Here is a 17,722-nt window from a genome sequence, read left to right as displayed (position 1 = left end):
CCACACAGGGTTCCACTTGGGAGCAGAGTGGAAAAGGAGGGGTTGTGGCGAGCAGCTGTATTATCCAGAGTACAGTGACCACTGTTTGCTGTGGGAGGATGTGAGGGGTTTGGTGAATAATTCCAAGAGCTGGCAGGGAAGCAAATCTTACTACTTAGGAATAAGCAGGAATTGCGTCTGGCCACCCCCGACAAGGAGGACTGTCTGCTAAGTTACCTCACCTGTGGAAGCAGAGTGGGGATGGAAATGAGGTTAGGTCATTTGAGGCCCTATTGGGTTCAGATGTCAAGAGAACCAAGAATACTAGTCCTTAATTTCAGGTCACAATTACCATAATTTAAAATATATTAAGGACGTATAAAAGCAATTCAAATGTTCATTAATGATGACTTACATGTTCAGTCAGAAACATACAACTAACAAAAGAACACCTTAGTACAGAAACAAGATGTTCCTCAGGGTGGGTTGGTTGGTTATTTATTTATTTACTTAATACACTTCATTTTTTAGAGTAGCTTTAGGGTTACAGAAAAATTGAGCAAAAAGTACAGAGAATTCTCATATAACCTTTCCCCTCCCATCTTCCACAGGCTCCCCAATCATTAACATCTTGCATCACTATGGTTCATTTGTTACAATTAATGAGCCAACAGTGATACATTATTATTAACTGAAGTCCAGAGTTGACATTAGGGTTTACTCTGTGTTTTCCGTTCACTGTTTTCCATTCTCTGCATTTTGACGAATTACAGTACCCTAGAGAGTACTTTCACTGCCCTAAAAATCACCTCTCTACCTGCCATCCCTCCTTTCCCCTCAACTCTCAGCAACCACTGGTCCTTTCACTGGCGCAATAGTTTTGCCTCTCCCAGAATGTCATATAATTGCAATCATACAAAATAGAAAGCCTTTTCAGATTGGTTTTCACTTAACAATAAGCATTTACGGTTTCTCCGCGTCTTTTAATGACTTGATGTCTAATTCCTTTTTGTCATCTACCTGAGGACTGTATCCTGCAACCCTGCTGTAATTGCTTATTAATGTCAGCAGGGTTTTTGTTGTTTATTTAGAATTCTCTGCAAAGACAATCATGTTATTTGTGAACAAAGACAGTTGTATTTCATCCTTCCAAATCTATGTGCATTTTATTTCCTTTTTTTTTTATCACTGCATTAGATAGCACTTCCAGTACAATGCTGAAAAGCAGTGGTGTTCCTTGCCATGTTCCTGATCTTAGTAGGAAAGCGTCTAGTTGGAAACATCAAGGATGATGTTAGCTGTAGGGTTTTTTGTAGTATGTTCTTTATCAACTTGAGTAAGTTCTCCTGTATTCCTTCTGTGTTGAGAGGTTTTAACATGAATGGATATTGGATTTTGTCAAATGCTTTTTCTGTACCTATTGATATGATCATATTTCATCTTTGAGCTGCTAATGCATGCAATGGATTACACTGAATATCAAATGTTGAACAAGTCTTGCATTCCCGATTTGCTAATATTTTGAGGATTTCTGCATCTGTGTTCAATGGAAATACTGATCTGTAGTTTTCCTTTCTTGTAATATCTTTGCCTGGTTTTGCTATTAGGGTAATACTGGCCTCATAAAATGAGTTGAGAAGTGTTATCTCTGCTTTTATTTTCTGAAAGAGATGGTAGAGACTTGGTATCATTTCTACCTTAAGTATCTCAAAAACACATCAGTGAACCCATTTGGTCCTGGCACTTTGTTTTGGAAAGTTTTATTATTCTTTTTTGAGATGGAGTCTCATTCTGTCACCCAGGCTGGAGTACAGTGGCATAATCTCGGCTCACTGCAACATCCACCTTCCAGGTTCAAGTGATTCTTCTGCCTCAGCCTCCTGAGTAGCTTGGACTACACACGCATACCACCATGCCCACATAATTTTTTGTATTTTTAGTAGAGACGGGGTTTCTCCATGTTGACCAGGCTGGTCTCGAACTCCTGACCTCGTGATCCACCCGCCTCAGCCTCCCAAAGTAAAGTGCGTGAGCCACTGCACCCGGCCTTGGAAGGTTATTAATAACTGCTTCAATTTATTTAATAGATATATATGCCTATTGAGGTCATCCTTGTGTGAGCTTTGAAAGAATGCATCTTGCAAGGAATTGGTCCATTTTAGCTAAGTTATCAAATTTATGGACAGAGTTGTCCATGTTTCTTTCTAATCCTTTTGGTGACCATAGGATTAGCTGTGATGGCCTCTTTCATTTTTGGTATGAGCAATATTTGTCTTCTGCTTTTTCTTAAACTAGCTAGAGGTTTATCAATTTTACTGACCTTTTCAAGGAACCAGTTTTGGGTTTTATCGATTTTCTCTTTTCAATTTCAATGATTTTTACTCTAATGTTTTTTCAGGTTACTTTGGATTTAATTTGCTCTTTTCTAGTTTCCTAAAGTGGAAGCTTAGATTACTTGTGTAATCTAGGATCATCAGACTGTATAATCTTAGATTATTTGTATGATCTGATCATGTAATATAGTGTACAATCTTCACACTGTCAATAAAAGCCCCACACCAGCTTGATTCTCGCTCTGCTCCAGCCTCAACCCTCCTCTTCATATTCTCAAAAGTTTCTGAGGGCCCAGATCCCTGTCTGGGTACAATGAGCCTTGAAATGACAGTCCAACAGCCCTGGGAAGTCCTGGGCTGTATGTGTGGGCCTCTTTCCAGGGCCCTGTCTTGGAGAGCAGCTGCTTAAAGAAAATTTGGACTATCACTTATGCTGAAGGCTGGAATGTTCACATATGTACCCTAGGCACTTCATGACATGGGATGAGCCACAGGTAGGAAGAGAAAGGGAGTAACACGGAGGCAAGCCTAGATCTTCGCATGTACAGGATAGATTTTTTTTTAAGATAATTTGTTATTTTGATTTATACCTTTTAAATGGATAAACATTAGCTCTGTGGGTCTCCTTTTAAATTGTTTCAGGACATGACAAACATCTGGGATGGGCCTGATGATGTAACCACTACTAAACTAGGATACCTACTTCCTATTCACAATTATGTTAAATTCCATTATGCATATGAAACACATGATTTATATCACATACCACTTATACATATGTAAGTCTTTTGAACTTCAGGGATAATTCGCAGATGTGCTTAATGCTATTGCTGTGATTATTCAATTTATCTGTGCTTTAAAAAAAGCTTCATAGTCAAGTGGATGCAAGGGATAGGGTTGCAGAAAGGGTGTGGTTATTAATACAACAAGGGAACTACTTGAGGCTAAATCCTGATTCCTTTGTAATCCTGATATAGTACAGATCTCAGACTCCTTTTCAGTTCTGTAAACTAATCGTGTTGATGGTTACTCAAGTGTAAAAGTGGTAAAAGTTTGATATAACCACACACACAAACACACACATACACACACACACACACACAGAGTGCATGCAAACCACAGTAAAATCTGACTAAGTCTGTATCTACTAGCAAGGTAACACGATTATTTGGACTTGACCATATACTATGATTATACGTTATCCTTAGAGGAAGTTTGGTGAAGTATACATGGGAATTCTCTCTACTCATTAAACTTCTTGTGAGGTTATTTTAATTATTACTTTTTTTTAAGTTCTTAAAGCTTTACATTCCACAATATACATCTATAAATTATTGTTAAGTGCCCTAAAAACTATTATGGCATCAAACTCAAAACAGAACTTGTAGTATTTTATTTCTAAGGAAAATTTTCACTTTAGATTTCTTAAATTGACAATTTTCTCCTCAGTGTAAATTCTAACATAATCTTATTTGTATTTTTGCCAAAAACTTTCACAAATTCAAAAAAATCTGTAAGGTGTTATGCCCATATTAACCATCTGATATTACATAGAATATCACTTCCTAACAAAAGCTGTCCTATAATTGTTGTAGTCTATGGGTTCATCCCCTACTATTACTTTGGAGTAACATAAGGCGAGTTTGTGGATAGTTATTGAACATTCAGGATGTCAACAGGGCTTTCTCCACAGTGTGAATACTCTGAGGCATTATGGAGGCTGACTTGTGGCTGGAAATTTCTAATATCCATTTAATTCATAAGGTTTTTCTCCTACATGTCTTCTCTGATGTACAATGAGATTTGACTTTTGAGAGAAAGTTTTCTTGCATGTGTTACATTCATAGGGCTTTTCCCCTGTATGTGACCTCTGATGTTGAGCAAGTTCTGATTTACGGTAAAAGATTTTTCCACATTCATTACATTGACAAGATTTCTCTCCTGTGTGAGCCCTGTGATGTACTGTGAGTGATGATTTGTGCCTGAAGAATTTCCCACATTCATTGCATTCATAGGGTTTCTCCCCTGTGTGCTTTCTCTCATGGAAAATAAGTCCTGACTTTACACAGAAAGATTTTCCACATTCATTACATTTATAGGGCTTTTCTTGTGTATGGGTTCTCTGATGTACAATTAGAGCTGACTTATGGCAGAAAGCTTTTCCACACTCACTACATTTATAGGGTTTCTCCCCTATGTGAATTCTCTGATGCTGAGTGAGTTGTGACTTCTGGTAGAAGGTTTTTCCACATTCATTACATTCATAGGGTTTCTCCCCTGTATGTGTTCTATTATGTTTAGTTAGGTATGATTTATTGTAAAAGATTTTTCCACATTCATGACATTCGTAGGGTTCCCCTGTGTGTGTTCTGTAATGTTGAGAGAGGGTTGACTTATGGCTAAAGAATTTCCCACATTCAGGACATGCAAAGGGTTTCTCCCCTGTGTGTGTTCTCTGATGTACTGTGAGGTCTGACTTCAAGCAAAAGGTTTTCCCACATTCATAACATTCATAAGGTTTCCACCCTGTATGAATTATCTGATGCCTGGTGAGTAATGACTTGTGGTAGAAAGTTTTCCCACATGCATTACATTCATAAGATTTATCTCCTATGTGAATTTTCTGATGCTGTGTAAGATTTGACTTTTCACCAAAGGATTTCCCACACTCAAGACATTCAAAAGGTTTCTCACCTGTGTGAGTTCTCTGGTGTACTTTAAGGTGCGAAGTCACACGGAAGGATTTTCCACATTCATAACATTCGTAGGGTTTCAGCCCTGTGTGTGTTCTCTGATGTTTAGTGAGGTCAGATTTCTGGCAAAAAGTTTTCCCACATGCATTACATTGATAGGGTTTCTCCCCTGTATGTGTTCTCTGGTGTAATGTGAGGGCTGACTTATGGCTAAAGGCTTTCCCACATTCATTGCATTCAAAAGGTTTCTCCCCTGTGTGTGATCTCTGATGTTTAGTGAGGTTTGACTTATCCCAGAAAGCTTTTTCACATTCATTACATTGAAAGGGTTTCTCTCCTGTGTGCACCCTCTGATGTCGAGTGAGATGTGACTTCTCCCAGAAAGCTTTCCCACATTCATTACATTCAAAGTGTTTGTCTCCTTTATCACCTTTCTGAAGGTGTGACAGACACAATTTCCTCCTGAAATTATTCCCACTTTCACCACAATCATAGTGTTTCATAGATACCCCATGATGTTTAGAAGGGGTGGGCTTCACACATAAGAACTTCTCACAATCACTAAATTCATAGGCATTGTCCTTTGATGGAGATATCTGACGGAACAAGAGGGATGAACTATCACATAAAGTTCTCCCGAATTCATTATATTCACAGTTATTCTCTTCTGCATTCTCTCTTTTCTGTGTATTGAATACTGCCTTTTCAAGGAGGGTTTCCTGACATATACTGTATTCAAAATTGTGCTCTAAAGTTTGAATCTTCTCATGCTGCAAAGTGTCCTCATGATGACTCAGTGTGTTCCTATTTTTCAAAACTTCATTTTTCTCTCGAGTGTGAGTTTCATCATGCTTAATATTGAGTAACAATTTCCCACAGGCATTAAATTCATAAGACTTTTTTCCTAAATAGTTTATCTTACTGATAACCAATTCTGAAACAGTGTTGAAACTCATTCCACATGAGTCACACTGACAGAACATTTTTCTGGAAGGAAAAGAGCTTACATCCACATTAAACGGCATTCCTATTACATCACCTTGTTCCTTAGTCAGCATTTCATTATTGATGAATACAACTTCCCACAAATGTTTAGATTGGTTTTCTTGGCTCCTCTCTTTCAGGTGATCAGCTGTCCAGACTTCTAGAAACAAGCAAAATTCATCTTACCATATAAATACCAAAACATTTCTTAGGGAATGAAATCACTATACAAATGCCCCATGTTGTAGCTGACTGGTTTTTTGGCCAATTTCCAGAGATGAACATAACTGCAACTGCATATTTTTTGTATTTCATGGGTTTGGGGTGAAAAAACAAAAACAAAAACCAGAAACAAAAGTCCTAGGCTAGTGGAAAAACAGAGAGGAATTTAACTATTGAACGCACACATTTGGTTTCTAATGTAAGAAGAATAATAGCAACTGCTTACATCTGCATTTCCCCATGCATCCCCCCAAGAATTATAAAGGTCACCATAAGTGGAGCAAATAACATTATCTATAACAATCCATGACTTTAACATAACTAGGAGATGGAGAATACCACTAATTTCAAATCACCACTAAGCAACAGATATTCAAATACAGCAAAAAGTGGCAGCCCATGCCTACAAAGAGAGTCAGCCAGAGACTGTGGTGATTACATGGAATAGAGGAGACAGACAGCCCAGAGAGGATGAAACACAAAACTACTCCCAGAAAGGGAAAGTTTCACTATAAGTGGGAAAATACTCAGAAGATGTCTGAGTTCACATAGATTAAAGCTCAGGCTACTGTGAAATCCAAGAGAAGAGACTTGGATTGTATGCAAACTAAAGAGGCAAAGGGTAATCAAACTCAGGAATGAAGTTGTAAAGAGGACAGAGCAATCACAGAAAATAAGACTTGTAATTCAAGTCTTATTAAGACTTATTAAAGACATTCCTTTTTAAGGAATCTGTTATGGACTATACTGTGCCCCCCAAAAATGTGTATGTTAAAACCCCAAACTCCAGTGTGACTGTATTTGAAGATGGGGACTTTAAGGAGATTAACTAAGGTTAAATGAGGTCATAAGGGTAAGACACCAATACAATGGCATTGGTGTCCTTATAAGAAGAAGAGGAGACTGGAAAGCACATGCATGAGGCTCTCTTTCTCCCCCAACCCGCCACCCCCAACCACTGGTCATATGCACAGAGAAAAGGCTGTGTGAGGACACCAGAAGAAAATGCCATCTGCAAGCCAAGGAGTGAGACCTAACCAGAAACCAACCCTGCTGGCACCTTGACTTTAGACTTCCAGCCTCCACAATTGTGAGAAAATTTATTTAAGCTACCCAGTCTGTTGAATTTTGTTACAGCAGCCTGGGTAAACCAATACAGAGCCAAAGGGGAAACTACACTTGACTGAAACTTGAATAAACAGCATTGCAAAGGAGAATGAAACAAGAAAAAGAAGAAGCAATAATTTTAAAAGAGTAAGAAAAAAGAAAATTGGATCAGAAAGAAAGTTCTGGATAAAGATGGTCTACAATTAAATAAATAAATAAAATTATAATATAGTATATATGTTATTGCAGTCCTTAAAGAAGAAAAAAGAAAACAACAGAATAAATCTAATATTAAAAAGTATAATCTAAGAAAACTGTCCAAAAATAAAAGACCTGATCCACATATTCAAAGGAACCATCATGAACCTGGGAAAAATGTTCAGCAACAGTTTTCTCCAAAACATATCTTAATAAAACTACTAGATGTTAAAATTGAAGAAAAAGTACTCTGGACAAAAAGACCAAGTCTCAGCAAACTTTTACTTTGAGTCTTGAAATCAGGTAATCCTATCCATACAACTCAGCTTTTATTTTTCAAAGTTTTAGTTATTCTAGTTCCTGTGTATTTCCACATAAAGTTTAGAATTACGTACTCAATTACTACAAGAAATCCTGCTAATTACTACATGGAATTATATTATTTTGAATCTATAAGTCATGTTAATGACAAAAAATGTTAGCAACATTCAGCTTTCTGACATAAGCAGGGAGTTCCACTTGTTTAGGTCTTCAATTTCTCTCTGTGGATTATTGTTTCTAGTGTGGTCTTTCACATCTTTTGCCAGACATAGCTGCAAAAAAAATATTTTTGATACTATTGAAAATGGAACTTTTAAAAATTTCAAGTTCCAATTGATCATTGCTAATATATAGAAGTAAAATTCATTTTTACATATTTTTCTCCTGCCACCTAGCTACACTTAATAATTATAGTCATTCTTTTTCCCATTCTTTTTCTTGGGAGACTCCATTAGATTTCCTACATAGATAATCATATCTTTTGTGACTAAAGACATTTCTACTTCTTTTCCATTCTAGTCTCCTTTCTTTTTCTTCCCTGGTTATACTAGGTAGTATATATTACACTGTCAAGTATGGTTGGACATCCTTGTCATGTTCCTGATATTGGAAAGAAATCATTCCGTTTTTCACAATTATATACAATGTCAATTGTACATTTTCTATAGATGACTTTTATCAGATTAAAGAAAGTTATCTTCTATTCTTCATTTGAGAGTTTTAATCAGAAATGGATGCTAAATTTTGTCAAATGCCTTCTCTGCATATATTGAAATGGTCATATGGGTTTGACTTTTTTTCTATTTTTTTTTTTTTAAATACAGGGCAGAGATGACTACATAATTGATGGGGCCAGTGCAAAATAAAAATGTGAGGTCAGTTACTCAGAATGTACAAAAAGAAGTATAGTAAAAGTAAAATAAATTATGCTTTTTTCTTTTAATATATTTTATTACTTGTAAAATGTAATAGGTATTAATCATAGTATATAATAACAAATTTACAAATCACAAAAAAGTTTTGTTGTAATAACTTTAAATGATACAATAATTACTAATAGTTTGTTAATATGATATCTTGATTGATCATAAGATTTTCTGGCCCTCTTTTTGCAAATTCATTTAAGTCATCAAAATTTATATTTTTAGCAACTTTATTTTCAATATGTAATTGAAAGTAACATGTATTCTTGGCAAATGCAAGGTAAGTAATTTTTGCTAATTTTTAATTTTGAGAAGGTTGATTTTTCAGCTGACGCAATCAGTAGGAACCTGTTGGTTCTTTATACGTTGTGACAATATGGGTTAAATTTCTGATTTCTGATACATTATTGCACAATAAAAGTTAAAAAAATACAAGTTTCAGTATATATAAAGACTGGAGTAGCAGTTCTCTGAAATTAATTACTCGCAAATATTAGTTTTGTACAAAGCAGAATTCAATTTTACATGTAAATTTATACAATGGCATTTTAATGTTTCCTCTGACATTTGCTACATCTTGTACAAGAAACCAAAAATGGCTTCATGATTTGCATATATAATTGGAAACACCTGTTTATGCAGTGTATTGCTGTATTTTCAAATGCAAAAAAATACTATTTTTAAAACTGACTTCTTTGTTAATACTTGATTCATCCAAAATTTTATATAAAAATCATGTTCTCTCCCATCAAATGGCATTCCTATTTCTAAGCCTGTGGATATTTGCTTTGCAATGTTGCAGCAGTTCTTAAGATCAGAGAATCTACACTCCAAAGAATTCTAGGAACTGCCTAGTGTGCATTAACACAATGTCCACAAGTATGCTTCTATTTTCTAATACTTTACTGACAATGATGACTGTCTGAAAGCTGGAAGTTACTGCCCCAGTATTCAGCCCAGAAAATTAGTATTTCCTAAGAATGTCAGAGGGACAGGCTCAGGGGAGAGACAAGCAAGCCAGCCTCACACTGTGGGTCCTCTCTCGGGTGCAACTGTTTGTGAGTTTACTGCTGCTGCAACCAGTGCAGACAAAGGTCATGGCCCTGGCTACCCACACACAATTCCAGGACACTCCGAGGCCATACTACACAGACCAACAGCTTAGTAGGGCACTGCCTCTCAAGTATCCTGTCTACTTGCACACATAGTCCAGTGTCCATCAGACTTCACATACAAATCACAAGTTCAAAGATAAAACTGTGAAGAACTTCAAGATGGCAACAACCGGGCATTAAGCCAAGTACAGGATCCCTTCTTAGAAGAGTGCAGCAACATGTGACTGCACAGGTCACCTAGCCATGAAGTTGGCCTAGACACAGGGAATTACACTGACTGCTTTTCAAATGTTGAAAAAGCCTGCCAGGGATTAACCACACTTGGTCATGCTGTATTAATAACCATGTTATACACCACTGGTTTCCAATCCCTAGAGTTTTTGAATTTATGTTCATGAAGGACACTGGTCTACAGCTTTCTTTCCTTGCAATGTCTTTGTCTGGTTTTGTTATTAGGGCAATGCTGGACTCAAAGAATGATTTAGGAAGTATTCCCTCTTCTTGAATTTTCTGGAAAAGTCTGTATAGAAGTGGTACTATTAATTGTTTGCTGGAATTCATTACTGAAGCATCTGGGGACCTGGGGTTTTCTTTGTGGAAAGGTTATCTATTTGTTTTGAAGTAAGCGGTAGTAGCTGTTTATTTGAAGGAAACTGTTCATTTCATCAAAATCGTCAAATTGATAACTTACAGGTATAGTATTTCCTCACTTCCTTCATGATATCTATAGAATCTTCAGTGATTCATCATTCTTATTTTTGATATTGATAATCTGTTCCACCTAGAAGTTTATTCATTTTATCGATCTTCTCAATGAAACGACTTTTGGTTTCACTGATGTTCTCAACTGTTTTTCTGGTTCTACAGATTATATTGGTCTCCATTTTGTTTTTTTTATTTCCTTTCTTCTACTACTATATGGATTTGTCTTCTTTTCTACATTCTCAAAGTGGAAGTAGCTAAGACCATTGATTTAGACCTTTCTTCTTACCCAACATAAGTTAAACTTCATACATGTGTATATTAGATATATACATATACATAAATACATATACATATGAAATTCCCTATATGTGAAATTTACACATTAATATACATTACACATAATACATTATATCCCATATATGAGAAACTTCATACATGTATTTACATATGGTAGATATATATGCACATAATACAAACACACACAATGTGTATTTGTGTTACCTAAGAAAGATCTCAAATCAATGACCTCGGGTGCTTCCACCTTAAAAAGCTAGAAAAAAGCAAATTAAACCCAAAAGTAGAAAAAAGGAGTAAGGATCAAAATGGAAAACAATGAAATCAATGAGTATTATAGGTATTTTATATTTGCTATATCTAAATTTCCTATATGTAAATTTCCCATAAATTCTGTTTTCATTAACCCAAAGTTCAAAATACTTTCTAATTTCCCCTTTGAACTTTTCTTTGAAGAATCCATTATGTAGAAGTATATTCAGTTTCCAACTATTAGGGATTTCATAGATACTTCTGTTATTGATTTTTAATTTAATTAAATTTAAACCCCTTATGGTGGGAGAAAATACTCTATATGACTTCAATCCTTTTACATTTATTAAGATTTGCTTTATAATCAAGAATGTGATTTACCTTTGTTAATATATTCATTCATCTGCCCTTGAAAAGAATGTATATTCCACTGTTTTACTTGGGGAGGAGGGTGCAGAAGATATTTTATAAATGTCAATTCAGTTATTTAGGGTTAAGTCTATTATATCTTTGCTCCTTTTCCATTTCCTGTTTTATCAATTATTAAAAGGATGCTAAAACCTCTGAGTATAACTGTGGATCTATTTCTCCTTCCAGGTCTATCAGATTTTGCTTCAAATATTTTGTAAATCCGTTATTAACCTGAAGTTTAGGATTGTTAAATCCTCTCGATGAATGGATCTCTATCAATATGAAAAAAATCTTTATCACTGGTATTCCTGGCTCTGAAAGCTACTTCATCTGGCTGTCACACCACTGCAGCCTTGTGAATAATTTTACCATTCTATATCTTTTCCCATTCTTTTTATCTGTCTTTGAATCTAACATGTTTCCTTTATAGGCAGCATAACTGGATCTTATTTTTATTTATCTTATCCAGAAATCTCTGCCTTTAAATGGGGTGTTTTAGACCATTTATATTTTCTGTGATCATCAATGTTTATAAAAGTTTTGCAGTGTACTTTTCGGTAATAGTACATATATGGATCTTCCAATAGTATATATACTTCTTTTTCGCAGCCTTTTTAGGCTATGATTGTCATATATTTTAAATATATGTTATAAACCCCATAATACATTTGATTTTTGTATAAAGTCAATATCCTTTTTAGAGATTTACATGAAGAAAAATATCTTGTATACATATCCAAGTAGTCAATATTTCCTGTCCTTCATTCCCCTAGGAAGAGCCAGATTTCCATCAGACATCAGAACACCTCTTGTGGTGCAGGTCTGCTGGAGAGGAAACCTTTCAGCTTTGTTTAACTGGAACATCCTTATTTCTTCACTGTTTCTTATAGCTATTTTTACTGAGTATATAACTCTACGTTGAGTTTTTTTGCTTTTAAAACTAAAAATAATGTTCTACTATTTCCTCTGTTGCCTCATTTAAGGAGAAATCTGCTATCATCCTTACCTTTGTTCCTGAACAAAACATGTCCTTTGTCTCTGGCTGCTTTGAGGATTTCATTTTAACACTGATTTAGAGCATTCTGGTTATGACTCATGTGGCTTGGTGTAGTTTTCCTTCATGCCTCTTGTGCTCAGGGTTTGATGAGCTTCTTAGATCAGTAAGTTCCCGTCACATTTGGAAATTTTTTCATCATCTCAAAATGTTGTTTTCTGTTCTTTTCCCACTTTCCTTTTACAGACTCCAGTTCCATGTGTGTTAGAGACTACCTGAAGTTCTCTCAAAGCTCACAGGGGCTTGCTTTTTTTTTTTTTTTTTGAGACAGAGTCTTGCTCTATCGCCAGGCTGGAGTGCAGTGGTGCAATCTCGGCTCACTGCAACCTCCACCTCCCATGTTCAATGATTCTCCTGCCTCAGCCTCCCGAGTAGCTGGGACTACAGGCGCCTGCCACCACGCACAGCTAATTTTGTATTTTTAGTAGAGACGGGGTTTCACCATGTTGGCCAACATAGTCTCGATGTCTTGACCTCATGATCCACAGGCCTCGGCCTCCCAAAGTGCTGGGATTACAGGCATGAGCCACCACACCCAGCCCAAGGGCTTGCTTATTTTTCAAATGTTTTTTCTCTGTTTCATTTGGATGGCTTCTATTACTATGTTAAGTTCACTAATCTTTTTCTTCTGCAATGTTTTAACTGCCATTAGTTGTTGCCCTATGTGTTATTCTTTTTTTTTTGTTGTTGGGGTAGATGGTCTCACTCTGTCACCCAGGCTGCAGTGCAATCTTGGCTCACTGAAACATCACCTCCCAGGCTCAAGTGATCCTCCCACCTCAGCCTTCCAAGTAGCTAGAACCACAGGCATGCACCACCACACCCAGCTAATTTTTTTGCTGTTGCATTTTTGGTACAGACAAGGTTTCACCACGTTGCCCAGGCTGGTTTCAAACTCCTGAGCTCAGGAGATCCTTGCCTTGGCCTCCCAAAGTGCTGGGATTACAGGTGTGAGACACCAATGGCTGGCCATGTATTTCTCATCTCAAGCATTATAGTTTTCATTTCTAGAAATCTGATTTCTATCTTTTCTGTTATACTGAATTTTGATTTGTTTGTTTTTTTAATCTTCCATGTCTCTACTTAAGTTTTAGAACATATGGAATCTAATTATAATACTGTTTTCAATGAACTTCTCAGTTAATTCTAATATCTATGGCAATTCTGAGTCCATTTCAATTTCCTGGTTAGTCTCTTTGAGAAAGCTCATGTTTTCCCACATGTCTGTAAGTCTGGTAATATTTCAATGGACAGAAGACTGAGAGTTTTACTTAGTTGGATGCTGAGTCCTTTTGGCTTCCTATAAGTATTTTTTGCTTTTTTCTAGGATGCACTTAAGTCACCTGGAAACAATGTGACACTTTCACGTCTTGCTTTTATGATTTGTTAAGCAAATCTGGAACACTGCTCAGTTTGGGGCTCATTACTCCTCACCACGGAGAAAATACCTTTCTGAACACTCTACCCAATACTCTGAATTATGAGTTTTTCCACTCTGGCTGGCAGGATCAGTCCTTTTCCAGGCCCTATGTGAGTACTGTGTACTGTTCCCTCTGATTCTTTTCAAAAGTTATTTCACTCATTTCCTCATATACATGAGCTGATTAGTACTTTGATGAACATTCATGGAGGCCCCTTTACAGATCTCCAGACCTCTCTCTGTGTGCATCTATCTCCTGCAAGCCACCAGCGCTCCTCAACCCCTACAGCTTCAAATTCTAGGAAAGAACTGCCAAAAGGCCTTGAGCCAGCTTCCTCCACCACCCCAATGAAAATATCCAGCCCAGTCATGGCAGTCTGAGAATAGTGGAGTACAATGCCCACCTAGTCATTGAGAAGAGATTCCAAAAGAAACCAAGAAGACCAGAGACTATTGCCCCAACCCAGATCCCTGATCATAAAGCACAGTATCACCCACCCAGAGAAAAGCAAAACACGGCTGTAGCCTCTAGATCCTGAATAATGGAGCAGGACTCTCACCAAGGGCAAGCTGTAAGGACAGAGAGTTCCAAAACTCTCCTCCAGAAAACTCACTTTGTTCAGAGCAGAGTGTGGGTGAGTGCAAGCCTAAGGTCACCCTCAAAAAGAATGGAAATTCAATGATAACCAATTAAGAAGAGGGTGGCAGTTCTATGACAGCAACAAGCTAAACCACAGACCAACTGAAAGTTTACTGGAGAGAGCAAGGGAAAGAGATGGCTAAGAAGAGACATCCAGGGCAATTAGATGTGTTCCTATCTACCAGAAACACTCATACAAATACATACACAGATTTTCTACAGTAATGATTTTTCAATTTATGTTTTCTAGGAGGTGACTTTCAGAATGGCAACATAAAAAGCAAACTCAAAGCCTCAAAGACAACCCTCTAGAAGGAACCCAAATTTAACAAGAGCAAACTAAGGGCAACATATGGTCCAGGACAGTGTTGAAAACAATAGAGCAATGCATCAGCAATCAGTAGCGGCTATCACCAAAGTGTAACAGCAACAGAGGCAGACAGGCTAACACAGCAATCACAGAAAGAGACACTCAAACAGAGCACTGTTAACACCACTGCCATCCCAAAGATAGTGTGCATTCCAAGGCGGAGCCCTCTGACAAGCAACATCAGTGAGAACCCAATGGGAGTGAAAAAGCTTCTCTCAAATAGTACAGTCAAGTCACCTAAATAAATAAGAAACAACAAGCCCTAGAGAGAATAGAGGAACCAGTATCTAGAGGAAGCACAAAGTATTCTCTAAAATGTCTGTACTTCAACAAAAAAATTACAAGACATACAAAGAAGCAGGAGACTGTCACCTATATACAGGAAAAACGACAGGCAACAGCAACTGCCCTTGAGAAGACCCAGCTATCAGACTTAGCTGACCTCAAAGCAGCTATTATAAATATGTTCGGGCCAGACACGATGGCTCACGCCTGTAATCCCAGTACTTTGGGAGATCGAGGCAGGTGGGTCACCTGAGGTCAGGAGTTCAAGATCAACCTGGTCAACATGGTGAAACCCCATCTCTACTAAAAACACAAAAATGAGCTGGGTGTGGTGGCAGGCACTTGTAATCCCAGCTACTCTGGAGGCTGAGGCAAGAGAATGACTTGACCCTGGGAGGTGGAGGTTGCAGTGAGCTGAGATCATGCCTCTGAACTCCAGCCTGGGTGACAGAGCGAGACTGTATCAAAATAAAAAATAAAAATAAATATGTTCATAAGGAAACACTACTTAGAAAAGAGAGGTATGATGATGCCTCATCAAACAGAAAATAACAATAAGAAGACAGAAAAGAATACAATGAAAATTCCAGATTCAAAAATTATAACTGCAATGGAAAACTCAATAGAATGACTCAACAAAAGACTGGGCCAGGCAGGGTGGCTCATGCCTGAAATCCCAGCACTTTGGGAGGCCAAAGCAGGCGAATCACCTAAGGTCAGGAGTTCAAGACCAGCCTGACCAACATGGTGAAACCCCATCTCTACTAAAAATACAAAAAAAATTAGCTGAGTGTGGTAGTGCATGCACCTGTAATCCCAGCTACCCTGGAGGCTGAGGCAAGAGAATTGCTTGAACCCGGGAGGCGGAGGTTGTAGTGAGCTGAGATAGTGCCATTGCACTCCAGCCTGGGCAGCAAGAGAGAAACTCCATCTCAAAAAAAAAGGTTGTAGCTGGCAAAATAATCAGTAAACTTAAAGATGGATCAATAGAGATTAAATAATCTAAAGAACAGAGAGAAATAAGAGTGATGAAAAATGAAGAAACCCTCAAAAAAATGAGGAACACCATTAACTACATCAATATATTCATAACGGAAGTACCAGAAGGAGTGGAGAAATATCAAGTAGCAGAAAAAATATTCAAACAAATGAATGGCTATGCTCATCTTGCAACACATATACTAAAACTGGAACAATACCAAGAAGATTAGCACAGCAGCTGCACAAGAATGACACACAAGTTCATGAAGTGTTGCATTAAACAAAATAAACAAACAAAAAAAAGAGGCCAAAAACTTGCGAATCTGTTGACGAACAGAAAATCTTGAGAGCATCAAGAGAAATACAACTTCTCACATGAAGGGAATGTCCTAAGATTAACATATGGCTTCTCATCAGAGACAGCAGAGGCCAGAAGGAGGCATGATGACATATTCAGTGTACTGAAAAAATTTTTTTTTTTTTTGCAATGAAATACCTTTTATTCATACAGGAAATTATTTATTTGATCTTCACCACAATACTGGTGGAGTTGTTGGGGGTAGGTGGGGAAAATATTGTGTTCCCAGTTGTCAAATAAAGAAGCTAAGGCTTACAGAATTTGACCTGAGGTCACACAGCTATTTTTTTTTTAATTTTATTATTATTATACTTTAAGTTTTAGGGTATATGTGCACAACGTGCAGGTTTGTTACATATGTATACATGTGCCATGTTGGTGTGCTGCACCCATGAACTCCTCATTTAGCATTAGGTGAGTCTCCTAATGCTATCCCTCCCCCCTCCCCCTACCCCACAACAGTCCCCAGTGTGTGATGTTCCCCTTCCTGTATCCATGTGTTCTCATTGTTCAATTTCCACCTATGAGTGAGAACATGCTGTGTTTGGATTTTTGTCCTTGCGATAGTTTGCTGAGAATGATGGTTTCCAGCTTTTTTAATAACCTGTCACCTAAAATAGCAGAACTATTTCCAAAACAGAGGGTGAAAATTAAAAATCCTCAAATTAAAAAACAAATAGAAACCAAAAAAACTTGAGAATCCATTGCCAGTACACTAACCATAAAAGAAAGAAAAGAAGTTCTTTAGGGTGAAAACAAGTGATTCGAAAACACTAGTTCAAATCCACAATTATTGTGGGTAAAGGCAATGATATGGAAGAGTAAAAAAGGCACATTTTTTCTCCTTTCTTTTCCTACGCAATTTAATAAGCAAATATGTATAAGTCAATGTTTATAACTGTATTGTTGGACCTATAACATATAAAAATGCAATGTATTTAACAATAAGACAGGCCAGGCATGGTGGCTCATGCCAGTAATCCCAATGCTTTGGGAGGCTGAAGCAGGAGAATCACTTAAGCCCAGGATTTCAAGATCAGCTTAGGCAATAATACTGAGACCCCATCTCTAAAAAAT

General features: G+C 37.2%; 1 protein-coding gene and 1 non-coding gene across 16 annotated transcripts in view; one reads left to right on the top strand and one right to left on the bottom strand.

The window, feature by feature from the left end:
* Positions 1 to 461: 461 nt before the first annotated feature.
* Positions 462 to 17,722, bottom strand: part of LOC129006808 (zinc finger protein 33A) — a 50,306-nt gene continuing 33,045 nt past the window's right edge. For 8 of the 15 annotated variants that reach the window (XM_054436935.2, XM_063669796.1, XM_063669799.1 and 5 more), the window contains one exon: positions 462 to 6,149. In XM_054436935.2, coding sequence (XP_054292910.1) covers positions 4,054 to 6,149 — 2,096 coding nt within the window. In that variant the 3' untranslated portion in view covers positions 462 to 4,053. The remainder of the gene's footprint in view (positions 6,150 to 17,722) is intronic. The other 7 variants (XM_054436936.2, XM_063669797.1, XM_054436940.2 and 4 more) reach the window with 1 other exon arrangement.
* Positions 16,465 to 16,570, top strand: LOC129006975 (U6 spliceosomal RNA). The gene has a single exon (XR_008492161.1). It is a non-coding gene; the product is annotated as a U6 spliceosomal RNA (small nuclear RNA).

The sequence above is a fragment of the Pongo pygmaeus genome, chromosome 8, assembly GCF_028885625.2.
Source record: "Pongo pygmaeus isolate AG05252 chromosome 8, NHGRI_mPonPyg2-v2.0_pri, whole genome shotgun sequence".
In the NCBI taxonomy this organism is placed as follows: domain Eukaryota; kingdom Metazoa; phylum Chordata; class Mammalia; order Primates; family Hominidae; genus Pongo; species Pongo pygmaeus.
Note: the sequence above shows the minus strand (reverse complement) of the source record. Positions and strands in the feature narration are given on the sequence as shown.